Source organism: Macaca fascicularis, chromosome 5 (genome assembly GCF_037993035.2).
Source record: "Macaca fascicularis isolate 582-1 chromosome 5, T2T-MFA8v1.1".
NCBI classification, from domain to species: Eukaryota; Metazoa; Chordata; class Mammalia; order Primates; family Cercopithecidae; genus Macaca; species Macaca fascicularis.
Genome location: NC_088379.1, coordinates 114410098 through 114438004, shown reverse-complemented (window position 1 = coordinate 114438004; position 27907 = coordinate 114410098). Strand labels below are relative to the sequence as shown.

Below are 27907 nucleotides of genomic sequence, written 5' to 3'. Positions count from 1 at the left end.
TTTAGACTTATGCCCATCAAATGTAACTTCTTCCTTGGCACTAACTTTCAATTTCTGTTCATAGAAATGACTTGTCTGTCTTCTGTCATTTTGTCTTTTTTTCTTTGGTTCTTAACAGCTCCAGCTCTTAAATTTCAGCCACAAATACTCAGTATTTAGAAGTCTTCTGAACGTGAACTTTGAAATCAGGCAGTAAGAAAAATATCAGTTAAGCTGATGAGAATTCGGCAACATTAGAATGAATTTTAAACTCTGAATTCTTTCTTATCACAAGGCTCTAACAGAATAAACCAGAATAGTAGAACAGAAATGGGAATACTAAAGAAAAATCATGCTGAAATAGTTCCTACATTTGCAAATATTATAATCCATTTTGTGTGAATCTAAACATAGTCATCCTGGAAATGAGCAAGTATACTCGAAGTCCTGGCTACAGTTTTAAGAATCTAAAAGAAATTCCCATCTTTTCAATTCTAAAAACTTATTTCAGGCAGTCATGATTTTCACTGGACCTCAGCGTTCTTATATTCATTCAAATATCACCTCTTCTCCCGCAGAAATCCTAATCCTGAACTAACCAGGGGTACAAAAGGGAATTCTATATTTAAGTTCATCTTGGCTGCCTGGTTTGTGAGTTGTAAGCCTAGTGACTAGCCACTGCCGCAGAATCTATAAGAATGATTCCTTTCCTGTAAGCGCCTGCTGCCCCCAAGAGAGCTGCAGAAAGTTTGGATTGAACAGTTACACACTGTTTTCATTTGCTTCATAATTTTCTTCTACTTGTGTAACTGTTCAAGCCTCTTAAATAGCTGAAAACAAGAGTTCAGAGCTTGCCCGGCTAAGGGTGGCAGTGACTGTAGAGAAGGGCTTGAGGAAAAGGTGACAGGAAGGAAAAACAATTACATTTTTCTTCTTAGGATTATGGGGCAAAGTGAAGATGCTCTATTTATTTATTTATTTATTATTTTTTGACACCGAGTCTCGCCCTGTTGCCCAGGCTGGAGTGCAGTGGCACGATCTTGGCTCACTACAATCTCAGCCTCCTGAGTAGGGGAATACAGGTGCCCACCACCATGCCCAGTTAATTTTTGTGTTTTTAATAGAGACGAGGTTTCACCATGTTGGCCAGGCTGGCTGGCCTCAAACTCCTGACCTCAGATGATCCACCCACCTCAGCCTCCCAAAGTGCTGGGATTACAGGCTTGAGCTACTGCACCCGGCCAATGATGCTTTATTTAGTCAGAGGAAAAAGATATAATTAAATATGATATGCAGCTTTTTGTGTGTACCTTTCATTGAAACATGCAGTTATATAATTCATCCTTTTTGCATGAGTTTCTTGAAAACCGCTGGCCTGAAATAATCAAGCATGAAGCACTTTGAAAGGAGATGAGTTGTCTTACTGGTATTCTTAGGCACCATTCACCTAGGAAAAATTCAGGATAAATTATAACTGCTATTCCTGCAGCCCTTGTGATATATCTCATATTATCTTTTTTTTTTTTTAGGGAACAGATGGTCCTATGGGACCCCATGGCCCTGCAGGTCCCAAAGGAGAAAGAGTAAGTTGTTGCTGAGGTTATGAAGCTTGTACTAAAGAAAACACAGAGCATGGCTTTTCCATATTAGTTGAAGTGTTCATTTTTCAGAAGAAATAAAGGGCTATCTAATATTAAATAAAAAGAGATACCATTCTAAGTTCTATTCAGAGTCCTAATATTGAGAGAAGAAAACCACAGAGCATAAAATAGAACATGGCTGCCTTAATAAAAACAACACATACATTTACATAGCTAAAATAAATAGCTCAGATGATTCTTCCTTCACCCATAAGGAAGATATTTTCATTTGGCCTTCATCCAGAAAGTTGAAGTCAATGGAGCTAAAATTTCCAGGAGTACGTATTCTGGTTGATAATCTTTTATATAAAGCTACTGTACTCATTCAGAGTAGCTTATAACTTTTTTCCAAAGGAAATAATGAAACCTAAGTATTCTTTTCTGCACAGTTACACATGCTCCCCCTTTTTTAAAGCTAAAGGATAGGCTGTTTTTCTTTAACCATAAGGAAATAATTTCAGTGCATTATAAAACAAAAACCTTTCACTAACCTCTCTATTGCTAGGCCACGTTTCCATATCTTTTGGGGAAAAAAAAAGACATTCAGAATGGAAGATAAATGGTCATCTACTTGAAACTTTCTTCTCTCTTCTCCCTCTCATGCTTGCGCTCTCTCGCGCTCTCTCTCTCTTTCTCTTTTTCTCCCACTATTTCTTTTCCTCACCTTGGAAATCTTAGAAGTATTTTTGTGTGTCTGAGTGAAATTATGTCATCAATTTCCCTACCATCCAGGACAGGATATAAAGAAAGTATTTTAATAGTGAGGGCTTCAAAATGTTGGAATGATTCACTGTGCAAGTTTGTGGTCTTTTAAAAACTAGATAGATTTCATCAGTCTGGGATAATTTGCTTTAAAAAAAGAGGGCCAGTAGTCATTTCTTTAACATACCTTCCAACTCTATAATTCTGTGTTCTGTAGAGTGATCTCATTCATTTGGGAAATATTTACCAAATGCTACGATGTGCAAAGCATGGTATCACTGCTAGTGTGAGATGGAAACACTCTCCTCCCACTTAGGCAAAGCCTATTTTGCTCATTTGCTTCAGTACATTGAATAATAAATACCATTATAATTGATTAATTATCTCCCGTCTTTTATTAATATTTTTATTAATATTTATTAATATATACTGAATGCTGCAAAAAAAAAAGCAGCTATTCTTCTTGACCTAGAAGAGTTTACAATCTAATTGCAGAGAAAGAAAAATGCATGCAGGAAATAACCAGAGAATGAGGCCAAAATAATACAAATAGTACAAGCTGTACAGTGATGAAGATTGGCTTTATCCAAGAATGCTTGTAGAAAGAGATGAGTTCTAAGGGAACGTATAATCTGAATGTGCAATTGTCATATTTCTAAGATCAAACCAATGACTTCTGAAGATCATCTTAATTAAAAATATTTAAAAGCTAAAAGCCTCAACGCTGCTGACGCATATTGGCTTTCAAGCATTGTATGAAGAAACCCAGCCCATGTACTAAAAATGGAGCAGCAAATCTCAGGCAGTCTTTTGGCAGAATGCCCTGGGGCTCAAGAGGGTTTACCATGTGGTAAATCAGCTGCTACTTCCGATAGCTCCACAATGTCACAAGAGTATCAGGTCTCAGTGCTGGAGCAGAATTAACCAGAAGAGCAAATGAAATTGCTAAGAATTTGAAGGCATAGTTTCAGTCAAATGGTGTGCAGTGTAAAGTGTTACTCTTGTATTTACTCAGGATGTTAACTATCTTAACTGGATCATATATCAGTACTCTCCAAGTGCCCCTCACTGGAAGTGCTGAACTGGAGTGTGATTCTCAGAGTTAATTGATGGAGGCGCCATCTGGATTCTCTCGAAAAAGTTTCAAATTTTAAAGAAGTCAGAATCAGCAAAGGGAGGTGTTCTAGGATAACGCCTCAGTGTTGACGTGCAAATTAAAGAACCCAAATGAAATTAGAACAACCTAAAAGAAACCATGCATTTGACAGGCAATGTTATTCAAACATTTTCAAGTGTATGACTGACAGCATTAATATTCCACTCTGCAAGCACCTGATCCTCCCTACCTTAGCTGATTTCTTCATTTGGCTTTGGAACCCTATAAAGTATATTAAGCTTGAGAGGTTGAAAAATACTTTTGGAATTGCTTAATCCAGGAAAAGGAGTTGTACATTCAAATCCCTGTGTTAATATTTCGTTCCTAAAAGCTTTCAAGCTGGAATCATTAGAATGCTTTTTGGCTCTAAGTGACAGAACCCAAATTCAAAATGGCTTACACAATAAAGAAATACATTATTTTATATAAGAAAATATTCAAAGGAGGACTCTAGGTTTTGCTTGGGAGCCCTTTTCCACATGTTGGCTTTGTCTTCTGACCATAGACAAGCTGGGCACAGTGGTCCAAGCATCCTCTCTAGTGAGACACCAGCAGAGAACGGAGAGACTACCCCCATGTCTCTTCCTGAGCAGAGAGGAAGCTTCCCCAGCGCTTCCTGGCTGATGCCCCTGACACCTCATTTGCCAGCACTGGGTCAGCTGTCCACTTCTGAGGCAGTAACTGGCAAGAGAAATGGAATTGTCATTAATAGCTTGAAGTAATTATTGGGGGTGGGCTGTTCTAGAAGAGGAGTTTCACAGACACCTGTTTTAGTGACAGCTTTATTCAAATAAGCCATAGTATATTTGTTTGAAGAATAAGACAAAGCCAAGATTCTCAGCGGAGAAGGGAATGGTTATATCAAAATAATCTATGGAGATTTTTCCAATTAGACCCATTCTAATCTGTGGAGTTGTTTCAGTTATTTCAAACTAGACACAGTCCAGTTTATGTGGATCTTTCCTTAAAACCCTCACCTCCCACTACACGTGCGTGCATGCGCACATACACACACACACACACACACACACACAGATAGATTAGATAGATGATAGATAGATAGATAGATAGATAGATAGACAGACAGACAGACAAACAGACACAGACTTACACACACACATCTTACTAGTTACTTTGTTTGGTTGTTTTTTTTTGAGATAGAGTGTTACCTTGGTCCTCAGGCTGGTCTCAAACTCCTGGCCTCAAATGATCCTCCTGCCTTGAACTCCCAAAATGCTGGTATTACAGGCATAAGCCACTGCACCCATCCCTTGCTCCATTCTTAAAGGGATTGTTTTTGATATTTCACTATTAAGTCCTATGCTGTAGATATTTTTTATAGGTGTCTCTTAACAAGTTAAGAAAATTCCCTTCTTAAAAAAATGTTTAATGTTTCATTTAAAATCTGGCCACTGTGCTGAGTGCAATTGCTTCTGCTTTAGTAATAACCATAAAGTAATAATGAGTAAAAAGTTTAAGCTTTTATCATATTTATTTTCAGTAATCTCACCTGTACCATATTGCCTGTAGGTGACAGTGTTAATTAGTTCCACTGACCCCTCAAATTTAGATAAAGAAAATGCCAACAGGGACCTGAAATTTGCTCACATGGGAATCTGGAGAAACACAGGCATATCAGGTAGCTCTGCAGGCACTGTTATCAGGTGAACCTGGTGTTTTGCCAAGAAAAAAGATTTGCTAACCTTTAAACTCCTTCAGGGGTATGATAAAAGGAGATAAGATTTTCTGTTTGGCTACTTATATAAAATCACCATTACTCCTGAAGTTTTCATACTAAATACTGACAAATACTTCAATTTGGAGATGGCAGCAGCAGAAAACACCATTTGAAATACAGAACATCCCTTTCTTTAACATCACAATTATTCTATTCACAAGATTACCTCCAATAATACTTATTCTTTATAAGCATTCAAGAATATCATGTAAGATGGGGAAAGCTATTCTATTTAAATAGGCACTTGGAGAGAAAGTGAGGAAGATAACATATACCTACTTTATCTAGCATTCAGAGGGGTTGAAAGTTTTTAAACCCTTTTTTTTCAAGCCAGGCATGGTGGCTCACCTCTGTAATCCCAGCACTTTGGGAGGCTCAGGTGAGTGGATCACCTGAAGTCAGGACTCCCAAACCAGCCTGGCCAACATGGTGAAACCCCATCTCTGCTAAAAATACAAAAATTGGCCAGGCGTGGTGACAGGCGCCTGTAATCCCGGCTACTCGGGAGGCTGAGGCAGGAGAATTGCTTGAACCCGGGATGTGGAGGTTGCAGTGAGCCGAGATTGTGCCACTATACTCTAGCCTGGGCAACAGAGCAAGACTGTGTCTCAGAATAAAAAATAAATAAAAAAAATACATAAATCCTCTTTTTCAGAAAGGAAGCAAACTGTGTCCATGATTATATAGATTTGCTTTGACTCATTCATTCAACAAACAGTTCCTGATGTGCCTAACACTATTCTAAGCTATGAGGATGCTATAGGGAACAACAAAGCTAGAGGCCCCAGAACCTTCATGTGTGTATTCTAGTGAGGGTAGCAGAGAATAAGCAGGTCACGAGCTTTATGCATCTTCTGGTGTCTAAGGGCTGTGAAATAAAATACAGCTGGTGGTAGGAAGTGGGCAATCAAGGAAGGGTTTCCCTGAATAATTGTTTTTTGATAGAAGAAAAGACATTTCAGGCCAGGCACTGTGGTTCAAGCCTGTAATCCCAACACTTTGGGAGTCCAAGGTGGGAGGATTGCTTGAGGCCCCAGAGTTCAAGACCAGCCTGGACAACATAGTAAGACCTCCATCACTACAAATAATTTAAAAACTACCTGGGCATAGTGGTGCTTGCCTGTAGTCCCAGCTACTCAGGAGGTCGAGGTGGGAGGATCGCTTAGGCCCAGTAGTTTAAGGTTTCAGTGAGCCGTGATCATACCACTACACTCCAGCCTGAATGAAAGAGGGAGACCCTGTCTCAAAAAAGAATGGCACTTTATTCTTACGTTTAAAGGTGCCAACAAAATAATTAGTAACAAATAAATGCTTCACACTAATGCCAAAGAAACCCAAGTATGGCATCTGAGATATACAAATGCTTTTGCACAGCTGGCCAGCGGCAATCTTGTGCTGCCCCTCTTTCAAAGGTGATTTAGCAAAAGATGCTACTGTAGATTACTTTCCAAATATCACTGGCAGTGACTCTGTAAGAGCCTAAATCTTTGAGATTTTCATAGAATGGTCCTTGAAATAGAGGCTTTAGACATAGGGCATGAGAGGGAGTGTGTGAATGGGGGTGTGTGTGTATGATTTGAACTTTCTACTTTTCATTTTAGGGTGAAAAAGGAGCTATGGGAGAGCCTGGACCAAGAGGGCCCTATGGGCTGCCTGTGAGTTCCCGGTCACATGCACATCCCCACCTTCCGCATGCATAGATGACCAGTCACTGACACGGTTAACCCTTCCCTTGTGGCAGACTAATGTTAGAGAAGAAACAGCAATCCACTCATTACCTATAAATCCAGTAATTCCATGTGCTTCACAAATAGGTCATATTCAGTATCTCGCCCTCTTATCATGTACAGACACATATCCAGGCACTTCACGAGATTGACAAGATCAGAGTCTGTCTCTAGAATAAACTGTTAACCCAAGAACAGGATCCTGTCAGAAGATGCCCTCCCTACGTCATCTGACTGGACACTCATAACTGGTACTTCCTTGGAAGGTCACTGGATCCAAAAATGGCTGTGGAAGCTTCATTGAAAACAGCCTTCTTCAGACTTTATCTGTTCCTATAGACTATTTACTAAAATGACTCTTGCTAGTAAAAAGTATTCCCCAAATTACATTGATATTTATGACGACTTGATGTTTCTGACTTTCTAAATTACTGTGATGACAAATGATCTTCAGAACATAGAACATTGATAACGTTCTGTCTTCTGAAAATTATTATTATTATTATTATTATTATTATTATTTGAGATGGAGTCTTGCTCTTTTGCCCAGGCTGGAGTGCAGTGGCGTGATCTTGGCTCACTGCGACCTCCACATCCCAGGTTCAAGCGATTCTCCTGCCTCAGCCTCCCGAGTAGCTGGGATTACAGATGTGTGCCACCACGCCCAGCTAATTTTTGTATTTTTAGTAGAGATGGGGTTTCACTATGTTGGCCAGGCTGGTCTCAAACTCTTGACCTCAAGTGATCCGCCCTTCTCGGCCTCTCAAAGTGCTCGATTTATAGGCATGAGACACTGTGCCTGGCCTGAAAATTCTTAATTACACAGAATTCATATTGAGACCTCTGATTTGCCTTAAAAATATCATCTTGGGAATGATTATAATTGATTCATTAAGATAGGGTAGGATGACAGTAGAAGCGTATGTTGCATTAAGGGTTTTAACCTTTCCATATCTCCCACATGCTTTTTATGAATTGAAATAACAAACATAGTCCATGATTACCTCAGTGCTAAATAATAAAAAAAAAAGATGCTGATTTTGAAATAGGTTTCAAAATCTAATTGATGGAATCAAAGTAGCCTTTTGTGAACTTTGGATGGATCCATACTATGACACAATAGGGTCATCACCATGATAATCTGCACCATGGGAGTGAATTTATCATTCTTGCCTAAGTCTTACGACTTTTAAAAAAAATATTTGGGGATTATTCATTTACAAAGCTTACTTAAAAACAGCTTTTCAGTTGCAATCTTCACACCCTTCGTACATGGTGTGCACATCTAGCCAAATTAAAACTGTATTTCTACATTCTTTACTCATTTGTGAGCTAACTACTAAGTTATCGAATTAAAGTAGCATTGATTCATATCCTCTATTAGTGCTGGTATGTTTTTAATTCAACTAAACAGTATTTTTGCTTTTAACTTAACTCCTGGACTGGTAACTTAGATACCAAGGTTTAAACACCAGCAGAATATTAGTCTATTTAACCCAATATATCATATAAAATTTTCATGACCCTTAACTTTAACACTAACAGTCACTAATCAACTAAACAGTATTTTTGCTTTCAGTGTAACTCCTGGACTGATAACTTAGCTACCAAGCCTTAAACACCAGCAGAATATTAGTCTATTTAACCCAATATATCATATAAAATTTTCATGACACTTAACTGCAACACTAACAGTCACTAATCCAAATGAGAATCTTTTTCACATTTCTGAAGTAGTTATTCTAGTACTAGTGTTGCATGTTCAGACAGCCTTAAATAAATCTATAATCTATTCATAAAACTTAGAAACACTAATGTAGCTACTATGGTTCTTTGGCAGGGGAAAGATGGAGAGCCTGGTCTTGATGTAAGTAATAAGTACAATAAACATCATCCTATTATAATAGATGTTGATGGTCTCCATCATCAATAACAAAAAGAATACTTATTTTCTGTGCATATAGGTATGCATAGAACATATATTGCTGTGCATGTAAACAGCAATATACAGTAGTGTTTGCATGAGATAAAACAGAAAAGCAAAAAAACACAATTATCTTGTATAAAATTAATAACTAGTAGTGGATAGTGGCACTTCAAAATACTTTCCCAAGTTGAGGATACTCTTAACATCAGTATGACCTATTTATGAAAAATATGCATAAAATAAACATACTTCTCACATGCTATCCTTACAGAATGATATGTTTTTTTTCTCAAAGCAGTTAGGCAGTATTTTTTTCCTTTAGCATTTAGTCCTTATATATCTTATGCTAATATGTTTCTGTGAAAATAGAGAATGTCAAAAGCAAATGCCTCTAGACACAATCACTGCTCATCCTGTATTACATGAATAATGAGAATACCAAAAGTAATACAAATACTAGTTACTGTTTATGAGCACCTGTTATGGGCAGGCATCATTCTGGTACTTTGTAGTGCATCACCACGTTTAACATTCACAACAGCTGTTGGGTGGATATCATTAACCCCATTTTACAGTCAAGGGACTAAAGTACAGAGAGGTAAGTGATTTGCCCAAATCTGCACAAATCAGTGAACTTCCAAGAATTCAAACTAGTATCCTGATATTCTTTCTACTCTCTACGTCTTAAAAGAAAAAGCAAGCAACCTGTTGTGTATAGATAATTGAGACATTAGAAAACTTACATTTCTAAGCACTGCTTTATTATCTCACCAGTCTTAAGACTGGTGAGCCATTTTGTGTTATATTTAAGTTCAGAAATGTAAAATCCTAAAATATTTGTTTCTAGATGATTTTGCCACTATTACACCAATAGATCTTTTTGGTTTGCTTTTTATCTTACAGGGCTTCCCTGGTCCACGGGGTGAGAAGGGCGATCTAGGAGAAAAGGGAGAAAAGGTAACCTCTCCATCCCAGCATATACCTTGTTTGATTCTTCTCCTGCTGTCTGCTTTGCTGTTCAGCTTGTGTGATTCCATTTGACACTTAATCTTTTTCCATCCTGTGCTCCAAAAACATACTGATGCCTGATTTAAGGAATCAGGTCTTCAGAGAGGAATGAAGAAGGCTGTGCTGCCAGAGTAAGGGCGCTGCCTGGCATAGAAGAAAAAATTATTATCCCCAGATATTCAAGCTACAGTTTTTCAACCACCTGATACCAATTTATTGAAAAGTAAAGGATTTTTGAAAAAAATTATTTTAAAAAGTAAAATTAAATGGCACAAATCTGCAATGGTATTTGGCAGAGCTCATTGAACCCTGCAAAGCCAGCATCTCACTTGTCTTCACTACTTCCCAGTAGAGAAATGGAGATATGTTTTGTACCTTGATATTTTTTATTTGAAAATGGAGGAGAAGCAGTGTGACTGATACACTACAGTAAGTTCACTACGCAGGACTAGGACTTGCCACTTTCAGGTTCAGAGCAACAGGGATTTTTAAAACGGAGATATTGGTGTATTTTATGAGGTTGATTTTGAAGTTCTATCTCTGAACCAGCAGCTCCATGGTCTTTAGGAGCCAATATCAGGCAATATGGTTTTGTGACTTGAAAAGAAAAGTTTGGATTATGGATTTTAAAAGCCATTTTTTCCTTTCTTCTCCTTTGTTCTTTTCTCCTCCCCCTTCCCTCCTTTCCTTTTCTCTGTTTCTTTTCTCTCCTACCCTCCCTCCCTCCATCCTTCTCTCTCTCTCTCTCTTCCCCCACCACTCCTTTCTCAGTATTTTGCTTGGGTCTTTCACCTGGTAATAGATCTAAGGAGAATTTTTTACATTGGACACAACAAAAGAAGCCATCAAAAACTCAATCCCTCAATAGAATAGTGAAAATCTTAAAGTGGCTGAAACTATATTTCACAGTACAAATTTAAACCTGTTATATTTCTCAGGTTAATTTATGTCCCTGCTCTCTTTAACCCTATCAAGTCTCTTGGACAGTGACCTTCATAGCTGTTGACAAGCAAGGCTAAATGAGAGTTGTCAAAGAAAGAAGATTATTAAGCTTGTGGTGTAAGTTTTAGGCCTTAAGCATTGCTTAGACTCTCCCCCCACCCGTTGGTAAGACAGCCCGCGTAAGTGGTTATCTGAAAGCCCCGTCATCATCACCAGTATCATCACATTTACTGAGCATTATGTGCTTTCCCAAGGGCTTTACATATGATAAGTCTTTTAATCCTCATAACAACCCCTGAAGTTGGCATTATTTTCCCCACTTCACAAACAAGAAAACTGAGGTATAAAAAATTCTTTTATTCTGAATTATAAATTCTGACTATAAAATATATATGTTTTGAGATAAATTGTGCATATAAGCTTTCAGCCCAAGATGAGTGTGTTTTAAAGATGATATGTGGCTGGGTGCAGTGGTTCATGCCTATAATCCCAGTGCTTTGAGAGTCCAAGGTAGGAGAACTGCTTAAGGCATAGAGTTTAACACTAGCCTGGGCAACCCATCTCTAGTGAGACTCCCAGCTCTGCTAAAAAATAAAAAAAATACGGTGGGGCATGGTGGTGTGTACCTGTAGTCCCAGCTACTCCAGAAGCTGAGGTGGGAAGATCACTTGAACTCAAGAGTTTGAGGCTGTAGTGAGCTATGCTCACACCACTGTACTTTAGCCTGGGTGACAGAACAAAACTCTGGCTCTAAAAAAACTCAAAAACATATATATATATATATATATATGCATTTTATATTTACCTAATGGGTTATATGAGTCTAAAATCTTAATCACGCAAAAACATATTACTGCCGGGCGCGGTGGCTCACTCCTGTAATCCCAACGCTTTAGGAGGCTGAGACGGGTGGATCACTTGAGGTCAGGAGTTTGAGACCAGCCTGGCTAACATGACGAAACCCTGTCTCTACTAAAAATACAAAAATTAGCTGGGGGTGGTGGTGGGTGCCTATAATCCCAGCTAGTTGGGAGGCTGAGGCAGGAGAATCGCTTGAACCCTGGAGGCGGAGGTTGCAGTGAGCCAAGATCACACCATTGCACTCCAGCCTGGGCAACAAGAATGAGACCCTGTCTCAAAAAAAAAAAAAAAAAAAAAAAAAAATACCATTAGGAGGATACTCATGTTTACGAGAAAGAAATTACCAGCATTACAGCATAGGAAAGCATAAAAGCTAGAAACTTGATCCTCAGAATAATGTTAATCACCCATACAAAATATTTCCATGTTCAGCTGCCATGATTAGAAGTTTTAAATTTACAAAAATTGATTCTAAATGAGAATAATTCATGTATATAATTATTTGACATGGGAAATAAAAGTTATCAAGAACTCTCATGTACTCATACCCACAATGGCATGGTTTTGTATTGCATGGGGAATCAGTACATATTACAAAACAATGCTGACTAATAATAACATTGGCACATTATTCTTCATACTGTAGTGTTTCTTTTCCGTAAAGCTTGAGGCTCACTAAAATATTACTGAAAAATGATTCCTATAGTCTGGCACAGTAACATTCATATGACAACATTTTTCTGTTGAGTGGTTAATCTGAGTTGATTTGCCAATCAAATAATGAATTGAATTCCAAAGTAATAATACCCAACACACCGGTCTCAGACACACCTATGTGAAGAAGAGTCCACTGCCCTCTGGGAGAGAAGAGCTCACCCAAATGAGTTTACATCAGTTTTATCTCATGGTACTGAAGTGATTTATTAAGGAAGGATGTTGATCCATCTTGAGTGAGTGACCAACTTACTTCTGAATGTTCCTCCCATCTTACTTCCTATCACAACTGCTCTCATTTCACCCTGGCTTCTGGGGTCATCATTGTCTTTGATCATGATCAACTAAGCCACAGAGAATGTCTCTTTGCCCCATATTCAAGAAATCCAAGTGTTTTTGATTCTGAGCCTTCTGATGCAATCTTTTTGGCACACAGGAGATAAGTGAAGAGCTTTTGCTCATGCTGTCAGAATGAATGTATTAATTTGAATGCACATCTCATATATTTCTGTTATGTGTATCTCTTTTCACCTTTCAATATTCATGTTGCTTTGCTTCAGAGATTATTCAGTTTTATTGTAACTCCCATCCTGATTGCAGAATGAATACATTTTTTTAAGTATGTATTGTATAGCATTTTGAATTCTGCACGGCACTAACTCCCTGTCTATAAATATGCAGAGATATTGATGTTAATATAAAACAGCTGAGGTGCATTCCTTCCTTCTCCTCCTTTTGCCTCCTTTCCTTAATTCCTCTGGCCCTATGATCCATGCAGATTTCCCACAACCTTTACCTTGATTCCTAAATACTAATTTCCATATCTACATTCCCACTATGTAATTATCCTGCCTACCTCATTTTACTGAGTCCAAGCTGCTTTTCCTCTCCTGAACAGATTTTTTTTTTTTTTTTTGGCTTTTGTCACATTATGAGTAAGCTGGAAACTCATTTACCATTGTAAATACATGGCATGAGATCAGTAAGAGAGTGAATTAAAGAAGATCCCTAGGTTTATAAATAAGTCGATTTCTCCAGTTGGCATTGCTGCAAACTATTAGCACTTTTAACATTTGTTACCTGACTTAATAAGGAAAGTATTTGCTTTTAGTTTCTTTTAAATGTTTTGCTGTAACAAAAGGATATAAAAAATATTAAAAGAAATAGCATATTTTAAGACATTGAATATTTTTGAATGAGAGTTACACAAGTAATATCAATCATAAAGTTGGATACATTTCAAAGAACTAGACACTGTTAACATTCTTTCCTTTTCCTCTGGTTCAATGCAGCTTTCATCTGTTACAGGATTAGAAAAAAGAAAGGTGACAGGTATTGAAAATTGAGTGAAGTATCCATTATTTCCCTGAACTTCATTTGCCACTGGCTGGCTTCAATGCTTTTGGTACCTGTCATCCTCACAGGATCTGTGACTCAGACACCTAATTCATGACTGTGACATTGTGGTCTAAGTTAGCACTTCTGATGTATCAGCTTTTAAGCCTCCTTCTGTCTTGTTGAGTATCTTAAATAAAATCCCACATGCCCCTGCGCAGAATCCATTGTCACTCTGAAAGTATTAGCTTTTATAATATCATGCCTTACCTAAATCAGAAAACAGTGGTAAATGCCCTTCCAGAATTTTCTTACCTAAACCATCTTTTGAATTACCATTATTTCCCCCCAAATAAAATTTGTCTTTTATTTAAACCCTTGTATCCACAGGGGGAAAAGGGAAAGAAAGGCAAAAAGGGCCCTAAAGGGGAGAAAGGAGAACAGGGTGCTCCTGGATTAGATGCACCCTGCCCGTTGGTATGTCTGACTCCTGGAACTGTCTCCAGATGTTTGTGTGAGGGGATCAGATGGGAGAAGAGCAAGCTGGAGGGATCCGTAACAGGAGGGTTTCTGATTGGGGTCATTTAACACAGACTTCAAGATACCCAGAAACATTTATCACAGTTATCCTGATATGTTCCACATCTCATCTCTGGCCACTAGCTCTGCCTGGTTTCTTAACCCCCAAATATCACGGCACAACTGGAACCTGAATGTAAGATCCGAAAGGAACCGGCACTATTCCATACCCCTCCAAAGAGAGGCCACTGTTTTCAAACAAGCCCCTGTTGTAGGAATATGTCTCCCTCCATTTTACTTTGTCCAACTTCACTGGATGTTACTTTTCCCTTCAGAGTTGCTCCTCTCCCAGCCTTTTGTTGTTGTAGTTACTTGTTTCGCAGAATTTGTGCTTAAGTGATTTCTTGTGTTAGTAACATTATCAGTTAATCTTTACAAACAGGGATTCCGTGGCGTTAAGGGGGAAAAAGGGGAGCCAGGCCAGCCTGGCCTGGATGGGCTGGATGCCCCTTGCCAATTGGTACAGTATTTCTCTTTCCTACCACCCTGCATGCAGTTCCTTTATTACATGTTCATCTCTATCAGTGTAAAGTGGTGCATTCTGGGCAAGCTTTACATGATAAACACACTACATGCATGTGCATGAACAGGCTCCTTCTGCCACTCTGCAGAGTCAGAGGGCAAGCACGCGTTTCTATCAATGAATGCAAATTAATCTCCTGATGTTGTTCTCACAACTGACATGACCACCTTTTTTGTGTTCTTTGGAATATTAATTTTTTCCATAAGTATTTAAAGATTACAGTAAAATTATATGAAAATATTTGATGCAAAGACACTGCTGGACCATAGCTTTTGGTTTTCCACCTAAGTTTGACTTTTTTTCTTTTTCTCTAAAACAAATAAAGGTATTTCTGCCTTTTTCGCTATATTTCTATCAGGCTGTAAATAAGGCCCAACCTACGGAATTCAGCTTCTGTTGTCAAGTGTTAACCAATTCAAGAGAATGCTTTAAGAGACCACAGAGAAGAGGACCAAACTTCTCTGAGCTTCTAAAGATGATAAGAGTCTGCAGCCCCAACCCTCTTCTTTGTCACATAACCTTTTCAATTTAATGGTCTCTCCTTTTGAAACTCACTTTCCTAAAGTAGACCAAACTCCCTTATCTCCATTGGCATGAACTCAAAATCCTCCTGATACTAAAATCTAAAATTCTGCTGGTTGAACCTTCTCCTTGTACCAATCTGGCATTACCAGTTTTTCCCAAATATTTTATGAAGCTTTTCAAAAGTGTTCTTTTTTTTTACATTTAAAATGAAAGTATATTCATATTTTCTGAGGTATAAATAAAAAATTTTTATGTTTGCATTGATGGTTATACTGGCCTGCATGTTCTTATATTATTCTTCAGGTATAAGCATGATTCTTTAAAGATAAATTTATATTTCTCTTTAAGATATTGTATTTATATTTTTAAAAATTAAGCAGTCAGTGATTATAGTTAGAAAATCTCAATATGAAGTTCCTAGTTCTTTGTTTGCTTGGTATTGATGATAAATCATATTTTATGATCATTTTGTCGGGGGAAAAGTAGAAGCATGCCCTCTTGATGTACCAACTCTTCCTGCCTTATTTGTATCATTTGTATCTGAAGAATGCATACACTTTAAAATACATTTTGCCACACTTAGGAACCTCTTATTTTATTCAGAATTTGTTAACTTGTGAATAATTTAAATAGAGAAATCGATGAATGTTCTAGATAATATTTTATCATAAAAATATAGATAGGCTGCTTGTCTTCTAATTCAATTGAGTATGTTCTACTGTATTTACTTTCAATATAGAAAAGTGAAAAATACTGGCATGTGAAGAGCTACAAACTTCGGATAGAAATGGTTTATCATTGATTATTCATCATTATCATGAATTCAGCCATAGTCTAATAGTGACCAGGAAGATAAGTTATTTCGGTTTACTTAATAGAGATACCAGCGAGACCTGTTTTAATGAAATTGAGTATAGATTTATTATCTAAAAATATAGATATGAATAGAGCACTATGCTTTGTAAATTGCTTTTTCAAAATTAGGCATAACATTTTCTATACTTTATGTGTTTTCAAAATGTGTACTCACTCTGGAAAACATTTGAATTTTCTTTATTTTACCTAACACTGGGTAATATATTGGGAGTTGCTAATTAGTAAAAGATGCCCATGACCAAAGCCACTAATGGGTAGAAATTTATTTTTAAGCCTCTGAGCATGTGAATTATGAAGTTTAATCACTCTTATGGAGCCTGAGGAATTCTTTTTCTTCTCTTTAAAACAGGGGCCAGATGGCTTACCCATGCCTGGCTGTTGGCAAAAGGTAGGCTTTACTGAATAATTTCTCAAAAGAAGCACTCTCCCTTTCTCTTAACCTGGACTAGCCTTTTCCATTCCGAACAGACCTTTGGATGTGACATTGCGAAGAGTTGTTTGGATATTAAAAAGCAAAAGATTTCATCTCCAGAATATCTTTTGATCAGTATATTTACTGCTGATTTCTTCCTAAACTGATCAGCTAACGCAATACTTAGCAAACATTGCAATTTGGAACCTTCCCTATCTAATCCTTTCTTTGGAATGGAAAGGGGCAGTGCACCCTGATAACGTTTTACTTGTCTCTCAAAATCTTTGTCTTCCTAATGTTTAAACCTATTCTCAATTGTGATTCTTCTTCTATTTATACTTACTTACACAGACGAACATGCTAATACATGGTAGAACCCTGTCAATATAGTCACAGAGCTGAGAAAGCAGAAAAACATAAGCATCATTTGTTTAATGATGTCTTGAGTTATGTAGGAGAAACTGAATTAAATTTAAGTGGTGTCCTTTATGAATCAGTTTATTCTAGCCTCTTCATATGACTGCCCATAGTCACTGTGTGTGTATTCAGTGAGGAATGGAGTTTATTTTTTATAGAGAACCTTCTATGTGCAAAGGCTGTATGATAAGCCTTTTCATATAGAGAATATCATTTCATTTAATCCATACAATGACCCCATAAAGTCTTATTACCCTCAGTGATGCAGATGAAGAAACAAATTCAGAGAGGTCAAGGACCTTCCAAGAGCACAGAACTAGTGTGTAACACAACTAGGAGAGGGAGAGAGAAACAATAGAAAGCAACAGTGAAACTGTAAGCAAGGAAGAGATCATCCGAATGAGCTGTGCTATTCAGAGAATACCAAACCTTTATGCAATAATGGTGAAGATCTAATTATAAAGGCTGTGCACATGCTACTAAAGGATAAAAGCATTCCAAGCATGTAAAAATGGGCTGAGAAAATGCACAAGATGCTTCAATCATTTTGAAATTTTTTTCTCCAGCACCTTGTGGCTTCTTCAGTAATTTTGGACAGGCATGCTTCATTAGCAACATTACAGCAAAACTATGTAGCAATGCAGAAAGATGGGAAACCTGACTCTCTTAGTTGCATCTTACCTTAGCAACTCCATGGTGAGAAAATCCTGAATAACTCACTCTCTTTCTTAATCAGTTTCACCTACTTGACCAGAGAAAGTAAAACCTCTCTCAGTAGCGTCATTTATTTAGTAGCTTCCCATACTCCGCTTTCAGCCTGTCAGATAATTAGCTTGATCACATACAGGGTCAAGTGGGTCTCATGAAAATGGACCTATCATCATATTCTTCTTCACCTGAGAAAACTATCCGTCCCCTATCATAACCCCCGTTCACAGAATTTTTAATACCATCTTGAGCTGGAATTACCACTTACTCTCTAACCTTTGCCCTGTAATCTAATAGTGTAATGATTTTTTAAACCAACCATTAGCACACTTCACATAGCGGAGATGCAGTAGGCTTGCTTTATCCAGCCTTCTGACACCACTCAGAACTTGGGTTCACAATCGTTCTTAGCCACCTCTGAATCGCTGCCTTTTTAAAGGGGTTTATTATACCCTTAAATGGCAACAAAGAACTCATCATCTTTTTGGTTCATGAAATGGCCAAAGCTGGTAGTAATATGAATACTAATAGAAAATCAGAAATTTTCCTTTTAAATACATATTTTTCCACAGAATAGACACTACATGCTACAGAAGATTAAAGATCTTATGAATCTAGCATCTTATATAAAGAATAAGAATTATGAAACTTTAGTATTGTTTACCACATCCACCCAACACAGACAAATGCAAATCATTCTGATCAACCTCTCCCACCCATCCCCAGAAAGGAAAGAAACAATTAGAAAATGAAAACGTTCTCAAATTTCTTATGTGGTCAACTTAGCTGTGATATAAAATAGTCAAATAAAAATTACTTTTAAAATTATATTTTTAAAATAAGGTCAGCGGATTGCTTTTAGTGAGTCCTATTTTGGGTGTTATCACCCTTTTGAACACTGCTGTGTTTATTAGGCTGTAGGGCACAGTGGCAAATGTTTACTTGACTTAAAATTCAAATTGTGGCAGTCATATAAATCACTGATTACCACCTCCTCTTGGTTATGCTCCTCTCAATGATTTATACATGCAAAACTATTTCATCTTTGTTTAAATTAGTTTTCTTTCTAGATATAGTTCTGTTTTCTAAATTTACCAACACAGGAAGAGTTAAGAGAGATAAGTGAGGGTTTGGAAACAGGAGTGCTTCCTATAGACACATTTTTTGGCATTGGCATGACAGGCAAGAATATTGAGTGAACTCCATCTCTGAAGATTAGAAAGCAGCCTCCAAAGCACACCTAGTAGAGCATCTATTTTCCTTGAATAGAGAAAAACAAATGTTGATAAATAAACTTAAAGATGACTCCATGCATTGTGGAGGGTGAATGAAGAGACCTCTGTTATTCTCCTTGTCTGTACATTCTACTTACTGATTTTTCTTTGAGTAAATGTCAAGGATGTCTCTCAGATTTGCTTTGTAAGTGTATATCTCAAAGACCTCTGTTCCTCAGACCTCTGACTTAATGCAGTTCTAGGAAAACCTTAGTAATTATGACTGCTATGAGAGAGAGGTGAGAAACCAGAAATCTGTGGTGCCTTAGGTTACAATGGAACCTGTAATACAGATTGAAGGCCTGAGAGCAGGCAGGTCTACCTTGCATAACATTCACAGTGGGCAAGGCTTGCAAAAGGAAGGAGGAACCAAGAACTGAAGAATAGAGGATTAGAGTCAGGTGTTGGTGAAGTAAACAACATTATCGAGGTCAGTCCTCAGCCCTTTCCACGGTTGTATTGTAATGCTTGCAGAAGATTATGTAGCTTACAAATACAGAATTAAATTTAATTGTCATACATATGTGATAAACATCCTAATTTTCTGCTTTCCCAGAACAGTTACTGAGCAAAACACTTACCCTAAAATTCTCAGTGGCAAAGGAAAAATGTGGAATGAACCTCAGATGGAAATTGCCGTGACATCTTGGAGTTTAGAAAGTAATATATAGCACACATATCAGATAATCAATTGGCTCATTGGTAGCCAGTCAGTTGGCTTATAGACTCTATTCAAGGTTCTACCAGTTTTCTTAAAATAAATATTATTTAAAATTTTAATTCAAGACTACTAATTCCATGTATTTATCTTTTTGTTGTCTTTTTCTGCAGTGATGAATCTAACCTTTCAAGCATGAAGTTGTGTATATAATGGTCCTCTTTTAATATTTATAGTTGAAAACTGAATTGCAGATTTTACAAGTCTGAGATATGTTTACATAGGGCTGCTTCTTCCTGCTGGCAATAGTATACATGTCCATTTTTACTCCACTTACATCTGAAATTGGGCAATTTGTGAAATCAGTGAGAAACCTGCAAAAAATATAGATCAGTATCTCTTTATCTTATGTGAAGATACGTATTTATATGGACAAATCAGTGGTAGATAATGATTGATTGTACTAGCTATTTTCCTTCTTCGGGCTTGCTAATTGCATGGACAAAAAGTGCCATGAAATAGTTTACATGAAATGGTGACCAAATATGGGCTCAAAGCTATGAAAATGTACTATACTGACTGATTTGAGAGTTGATTATCACATTCCTATTCACCTTTCGTGTTGGCGTTGACTCATACCTACACTACCCATTGAAATTGACTAAAAAAGCATGACTGTGTGCCAAACCTGCTTGCTGTGCAACTTCAGATGCTAGCATGCTGATCACAAGTCCTTTGATTACATCTGAGCTTTTATTCCTTTTGTCATCTCAAGGGGGTTACACCATGGCTTATTGCCAAAAAGAGATAAGGTGGTGGAGAGCACACACACACAATTTGTCTTGTATTTTGAGGGAGTTGCAGTCCTGACTGCAGATCTTCAGCTTCCAGTATTGTGGGCTCACGTGGCCACTTTGGTTGAAATACGAAGGGGTTGAGCCTGTTGCTGCCGCCAGTTTTCCTTGGGCTGCCCTTGGCAGTGAAGACACGGGAAGAGGACCGATTCAGCCTCCAGCACTGTCTCTCGTGTGACCAAGTAGGAAAGAGGTTTACAAATGCAAACATGCAGAACCAGACTTAAAAAATATATATAAATAAACTGAATTTCAGCAAGTGTTAATATGGGTGCTTTTAAAAATGACAGAGGCACAGCGCTTCTTTTGGAATAGGAGATTCTTGGAATGGGAGCCCTTGTCCCTGAGGAAACAGGGATGTGCATCCCACCAAAACTTGGGTTACTGAAGAAATAACATGTTCTGAGAAGGGATCAGCCAAAATCACCTTTCCTGATGATGTAGGAGAGCTTACTGGGACATCTGTGCCAAAGTTGTTGTGAGAGCTTTCCTTCCTCCAAAGATCCAACCCATGTCAAACATTTCCTACAAAGTTTGAGAAACAGAAAGGTATTTTTCATTCTTTTTAATGCTTTTTCCTTTTTCTTTCTTTAGTCCCAGGAATATTGAAAAAATATTCATTTCAGTTTTTGTCACATATGTTTTGAACAATTTTTTTAAGAAGACTTCAAATCATAATAATTTGGCTCCGATGGTCAAAATGACCTTTTACTAACTTCTCTCTTGTTTTGGATAATTGGATAGAGTATAAAATAAGCTCCACTTTCAGTCTAATCATTGTAAAGCATGAAAGTTACACATTTTTAAGTATGTTTTGACTTTCTTTACATGATGAATGTAACGTACATGGAGATTATCAGTTAATATAGAGCCAAGATTTTGTCACATTTGATAATATTAATTTCTGTTTTTATAGTTTTAAGTTTTGTCTATATTTAGATTTCTTTCTTTTTAACATTTCTAAATGTTTGTCTTATCCTCATATCCACAGACCAAATCTAAGATCTCAGAAAGCTGTGAAATATAGTTGCCATAAAGAGAGTATTTTTCATCTACTTGCTCAAACTTTACCTAAACGTATTAGACGGAACATTTCTTTGCACAGTGAAGAGTTGGTAGCATGTTTTGAAATGGCTTATTCTAAGTGGAAGTGTTACATTAAAAGAAACATTATCAATGAGGAGTAGGCACCCTTTCAGCCCATTAGAGAATTTAATTTCTCTCCTGTCTCGATGCCGTCTTCTGGGAAGATTTCTAGTTTCACGCGTAGGTGTCACCACCAGAAGGGAAATTAACTCATCACTGGCTTATAGTTAAGATATAACCATAAGACAAGAAACCTAAAATCCTCATGATCTCATTTATGTTATGTAACCAAATGACGGTCATACAAAATGGCATCTTCTTTTTTTTTTCTATTAAATTTTTAAAGTTGAAAGATGTTTAAACTATTAGATCAGTCTAATTGGTAACATCTCTGGTAACATTCCACACCCCTAAGCCAGTTTAGCATTTTGAAAATAATGGAGGGCATTTTCTAACAATTTCTTGTATGGCATGGTGTTAGGATAAGGTATTGCTCAATGTCTGACACAATTTGTCTTAAATGGTTTGGAAAAATGAACTGAAGTGGGTGGAACGACATTCTCTTCAGGAAAACAAACTACAGTGTCCAGTGGCTGTATTTTTTCCCTTCTATCTTTTTTTCTGCTTCTCTAGTAGAAAGAGGTGGATTGAGATGAATCACTATTTAAAACTTGCACAGCTTCAGGAGATGATACCTCAACATCAAAAGAAAAACACTTTATGTACAAAAAATTTGTTTTGAAATACAGCCCTTCAAAGAATACTGTTCTGTCCTGTGTGTATATTGAGTTTTTTCTCTATAACTGATTTCACAACATCGACTTATTTCATGATTAAATGAGGTTATAAACTTCCATTACATTTATTTCTTTGGGAAAAACAAAGGGATGATGATACTCCTCCTTGTTCAGTGGAATTGCTAGGTCTTAACCATAATGGATAATCTTTAACTTTCGGTTACTCCAATGTTTTCAAGCATCCGTTTTGTCATCAATATAGAGAATTCTTAAATAATTTCTAAATGAATGAAAGAATTGTGTTTGTTGATATGTGTTGATAGATAATATACTTTCCTTAAAGATTTCTTTAATGTATGTTATTGGATAGAGGGTTGAGAAAATATACATGAAAGACACATTGGAAATAAGGCAAGGTCAGTTTCTATTTCTGATAAAACATTAAAAGATGGCAAATTGATATGTGTTTTAGATTTAAAATTGTTTTTCATGTATGTTGGTTGGTGCTAATGTATTTCCTTTTTCTCTATGGACAATGCACCTACTATGGATAATTTTATTTCCCTGTTTAATAGCATTCCTAAATCATTAGTGTGTGATTTTATTTTTAAAGTTCATGAATTTGCTATAATTATGGTCCAATGACCAGGCTTTCTTAATGTAAAACAAAACAGTGTACCTATAGATGGATGATGTGTGTTTACTCGGATCATAGATCCTCCTCTTTCATAGTCATTTCATACATCATATGCCTTTATCTACTTTCATGTGTCTCATCTTTTTCATTCACTCATCTTTTAGTTTATATGATTTGATGAAACATGACAAAACTAGCATTAGAGAAGTCTGCACACACCTTATAGAGTACTTAGTGCACAAATATACCTAATTTTTTCTTTCAGTTTTTGTTTTTCATTAGTAAAAGCAGTCTTGGAGGACTTTTTTTTCTCATGTGATTTTATAGAGGACATTAGAATATCTTTAATTCCTACTAGAAGAAAGGTCTTGTTTTTAAATTTACATTCTGTGCATACGATGTTCTGATGGGACAGCAAGAACTTACACATCAAGTAGTTTATACTACATGTCCTTTGTCTATCTATCTATATAGACAGATATATATGCTAGTTTAGAAAACTGTCAAATCAGCATGTCAGTACCAATGGAAAAATTGTCTTTGATATGTTGTATTTTTATCACTTAGGAAATGTGCTTAATTTCCAAGGTTTATTTTTTTTTAATGTTACTATCAAAGCATGAACACTTAACATAATTTGTTATCCTTTCTTTCCCCACTATATATTGTCTTACCCAGAATTGAGCTATACTTTGGTGGTATTTTAACATCTTCTAATAAGTGATCATAAGCAACATACAGATGCTAATATTTGAAATCTTGTTTTTTCTTATTTCCTAATAATCAAATTATATTAATATTTCGCACTTCAAAAAAATAGGATTTTCTAATTTGTAAAAACAAAAGCTCCTGCTATCTCTTGGAAGTTAAGTCCTTAGGAACCCTATCTTTCTAAAAATAAGTAAGAACAATCTGACTATTATTGTGATTCTGGCTATTAAAATCATACATCCCTAGTGGAATTAACAAGCTTGACCAATTATGATTATGCTAAATTGTTTTAGACTAGAAGGACTGTCAGTCCCTACTTCTTCCCATTTTTATTGGGATATCTATGTTGGCTAGATTTGTTGCCAACATAAAGTTGACACAGCAGGACACTCCTCTAACTTAAATTTTTAGTGGAGTTTGGTTTTTGCTAACCCCATACTAATAACCACTTTAATGACTTTTTTCATTTCAAAATATTTAAATGTATAAAATTGCCTGTGCTGCTTATTGAAAGAACTGTCCTTTTGGGAATAGGAAGATTTTTTTCAGCCTAAACAGTTATGCGTGATTTATTAACAACTTAACAAAGAAAGTACCACATTTCTCAAAATGTAGTTGATATTCTCACCTATCTCAGAAATATTAATGAATTGGATTCACAAAAGAATGTCTTACATACTGTTGACATTTATGTGAGTATTCTTTATACTGTTGTAAATGTTTCATTCAACTTAATAACATTTTTAAAAGATGTATGTATCTGATTTTTCTTTAGAAAATATTATATTTTTATTTGTATTTTTTACATTTTAAAGTTCATCTCTATGTGCAGCTATTTTTATATTGCCAAAAACTCACATAAATACAAAATAAGTGAAATATGCAAAAAAAATATTTTGGCAAGCATTACACTGCATATTTTTTTAAATGTTTGTGGGCCAGTCTCATATAATTGATTATTCTAAGAATGTGTTGTGTCTTATCACTGTAAATATGGCACAAACCTGTTTATCTTAGTAGTGTAAATAATTGAAAGATTGAATTCTCCCTGTTCAATTTTTACTTTAATTTCATTGTACTTTCTCCAGCTGACATTACTGTATCAAAAGATGCATAAGATTTTTGATTTGCGGTTTGGAGATAATTGCATTGTGTTCAGTTTCCAATTTGTTTTTATTTGCTTTTTAAATTTGTTTTCAGGGTTCCTAGTTTGTGAGAAGTTGATCTTCAGAATTATTTTTACACTATTTATGACTTATTTTCATAATGTAAAAAGTGTGTAATTATTACAATATTAATCCAAACAATGATAATGAATTGTATTGTTATAAAGCTTTATTGATGTTCATGAAAACCTTGGCCTCTTTTCTTTGATTTAAACATTATTCATAAAGAATTTTATTCTACTCTTCTACAATATTGTAACCCCATCATTTAACCTGGTGCACATACCTAGCTATAGGGATTTTCTAAAACTAGAACTTTCTGGTTTTTGATTTTGTTTTTGTTTTTTGAGATGGAGTCTCGCTATGTCACCCAGGCTGGAGTGCAGTGGACCGATCTCGGCTCACTTCAAGCTCTGCCTCCTGAGTTCAAGCGATTCTCCTGCCTCAGCCTCCTGAGTAGCTGGGACTACACATGCCCACCGCCATACCTGGCTAATTTTTGTATTTTTAGTAGAGACGAGGTTTCACCATGTTGGTCAGGCTGGTCCCAAACTCCTGACCTCATGATCCACCTGCCTCAGCCTCCCAAAGTCCTAGGATTACAGGCGTGCGCCACCGCACCCGGCCTCCCCTCCTAATTTTCCTCCACTATTTCCCGTCTTGGTGAATTAAGTTACCTTACATTTAGTTGCCTCTTACCAACCTCCCATCAAATTGGTCATCAGTATATGATTAGATTGTAGCGCATAAGAGTCACTTAATAAGTATTTAATGGGCTGGGTGCGGTGGCTCACGTCTATAATCCCAGCACTTTGGGAGGCTGAGGCGGGTGGATCACGAGGTCAGGAGATCAAGACCATCCTGGACAACATGGTGAAACCCGTCTCTACCGAAAATACAAAAAATTAGCCGGGCATGGTGGCAGGCACCTGTAATCCCAGCTACTCAAGAGGCTGAGGCAGAAGAATTGCTTGAACCAGGGAGGTGGAGGTTGCAGTGAGCCCAGATTGTGCGCTGTACTCCAGCCTAGGGGATAGAGCAAGACTCACTCTCAAAAAATAAAAAAAATTTATATATATATATATAGTATTTAATGAATAAATGCCTCCAAAGATACCAATTATTTACAAGTCCCAAATAAAAGACTACTTCCCAATGCTCACCTTTTATTTTTGCTTTTGTAATTGAAAGATAAAATTGTGTGTATTTATTGTGCAAAATACGATGTTTTGAAGTGTATATACACTGTGGAATGGCTAGATCTAGCGCTCATCTTTGTTGACCTTGCCAGCAGCATCAGATGCAGTTGACCACTGCCACCCTCTTCAGTGCTCATTTTAGTTCTCAAGTCTTTATGTTCTTGTCATTTAATCCTACTTTTCTGTCTTATTTTCCTTTGCCAGCTCTTCCTTCTCTACCTGATCATTAAATGATGATTCTCAGGGCTCCGACTTTCATTCTCTCTTCTGCTTTTGCTCTTCTCAGCCATGCATTCCGTCTCTCCAGAAGAGCTCATTCACTCTCACAAAGACCACATTTGTGTCTTCATCAGACTTCCTTCTGACTTTCAGACCAACTGATAAAGGCATGTCCACCTGGATGTCCCATAGGTGCTTATCATCTTCCGCTTCACCCCTGGTTTTCTTACAGACTTCCATATCATAATGAATGGTGCCACCTTCCCCACCTGCCATCCAGGCAAACAAGGTGGAGGCCTCAGAATCATTTTGGACACTACACACCTCCATCACCCACCCATCCCCTCACACGCACAGCATCTAATTCATCACCAAGTTCCTCCAATTCTGCCTCCTAAATCTCTGTCAGATCTACCCCTTCTCTCCATCCCCATCCCACGGCCTCAGTTTAGACTTTCCTCATTTCTCTCTTAAACTTTTGGAGAAACCTTCTAACCTCTCTGCAACTATTAACTATCTCATACCCTCTATCACTCTGAGAATGATGATTCAAAGAAAGCAAATATGGCTTTCTTTATAAATTCATCCTTTTATTTCATTTCCCGTAAGATTTAAGACAAAAGAACATTTATAAAGAACACTATTGCCAGGCACAGTGGCTTACTCCTGTAATTCCAGCAATTTGGGAGGCTGAGGCAGGCAGGTTGCTTGAGCCCAGAAATTTGAGACCAGCCCAAGCAACATGGCAAAACCCTGTCTCTACAAAAAAAAGTGCAAAAAGAAATTATGCAGTCATTCTTGTACACACCTGTTGTCCCAGCTACTTGGGAGGCTGAGGCAGGACAATCACTTGAGCCTGGGTGATCAAGGCTGTAGTGAGCCAAGATGGCGCCACTGCACTCCAACCTGGGTGACAGAGGGATACCCTGTTTCACAAAAACAAACAAAAAAACCTTTTAAAATACATAAATTAGTTTAAAAATAAGAACCTGGAAAAACATATGTAAACATAGTTCAAGACCACAAGGAAAGTTATAATGAAAAGAAAGAAAATATAAAACTCCATAGTATCATTCAATGAAACAACCAGCATGGCTCTGAGCTTCCTGGTGTTCATAGCAAAAGAAAAATCAGTAACACACTTGTATCATCCATAAGGTGACAAGGCACAGGTTCCTCAAAATAACCAAAGCTAATTGAAAATATATATACATATGTTTAAAGTATATATACTTTATAATTTGATTTCTATAAATATATATTAAATATAAATATATATATATATTTTTAGATGGAGTCTCACTCTGTTGCCCAGGCTAGAGTGCAGTGGTGTGATCTCGGCTCACTGCAACCTCTACCTCCTGGGTTCAAGCAATTCTCCTGCCTCTGCCTCCCGAGTAGCTGGCATTACAGGTGTGTGCCTCCATGCCTGACTGATTTTTTGTATTTTTAGTAGAGACAGGGTTTCACCATGTTGGTCAGGCTGGTCTTGAACTCCTGACATCAAGTGATCCGCCCACTTCAGCTTCCCAAAGTGCTGGGATTATAGGCCCGAGCCACCACACCTGGCCTGAATTTTTTTTTTTTTTTTTTTTTT

The 27907-nt window shown here is 37.0% G+C and overlaps 1 protein-coding gene and 1 long non-coding RNA gene across 3 annotated transcripts in view; one reads left to right on the top strand and one right to left on the bottom strand.

Annotated features, from left to right (window-relative positions):
* Nucleotides 1-20527, top strand: part of COL25A1 (collagen type XXV alpha 1 chain) — a 506241-nt gene extending 485714 nt beyond the window's left edge. Inside the window, exons 31-37 of one of the 2 annotated variants that reach the window (XM_065545315.2) lie at nucleotides 1509-1562; nucleotides 6817-6870; nucleotides 8783-8809; nucleotides 9773-9826; nucleotides 14691-14768; nucleotides 16582-16620; nucleotides 20477-20527. In XM_065545315.2, coding sequence (XP_065401387.1) covers nucleotides 1509-1562; nucleotides 6817-6870; nucleotides 8783-8809; nucleotides 9773-9826; nucleotides 14691-14768; nucleotides 16582-16620; nucleotides 20477-20512 — 342 coding nt within the window. In that variant the 3' untranslated portion in view covers nucleotides 20513-20527. Of the gene's footprint in view, nucleotides 1-1508; nucleotides 1563-6816; nucleotides 6871-8782; nucleotides 8810-9772; nucleotides 9911-14690; nucleotides 14769-16581; nucleotides 16621-20476 lie in introns of those variants that run through there. The other variant, XM_045392741.3, reaches the window with a different exon arrangement.
* The window catches only part of LOC123573609 (uncharacterized), an 81050-nt gene that overhangs the window by 12588 nt on the left and 40555 nt on the right, over nucleotides 1-27907 (bottom strand). Inside the window, exons 2-4 of the long non-coding RNA XR_012435001.1 lie at nucleotides 27119-27236; nucleotides 9852-10021; nucleotides 1290-1426 (exon numbers count right to left, since the gene is read on the bottom strand). This is a non-coding gene — a long non-coding RNA (uncharacterized lncRNA). The remainder of the gene's footprint in view (nucleotides 1-1289; nucleotides 1427-9851; nucleotides 10022-27118; nucleotides 27237-27907) is intronic.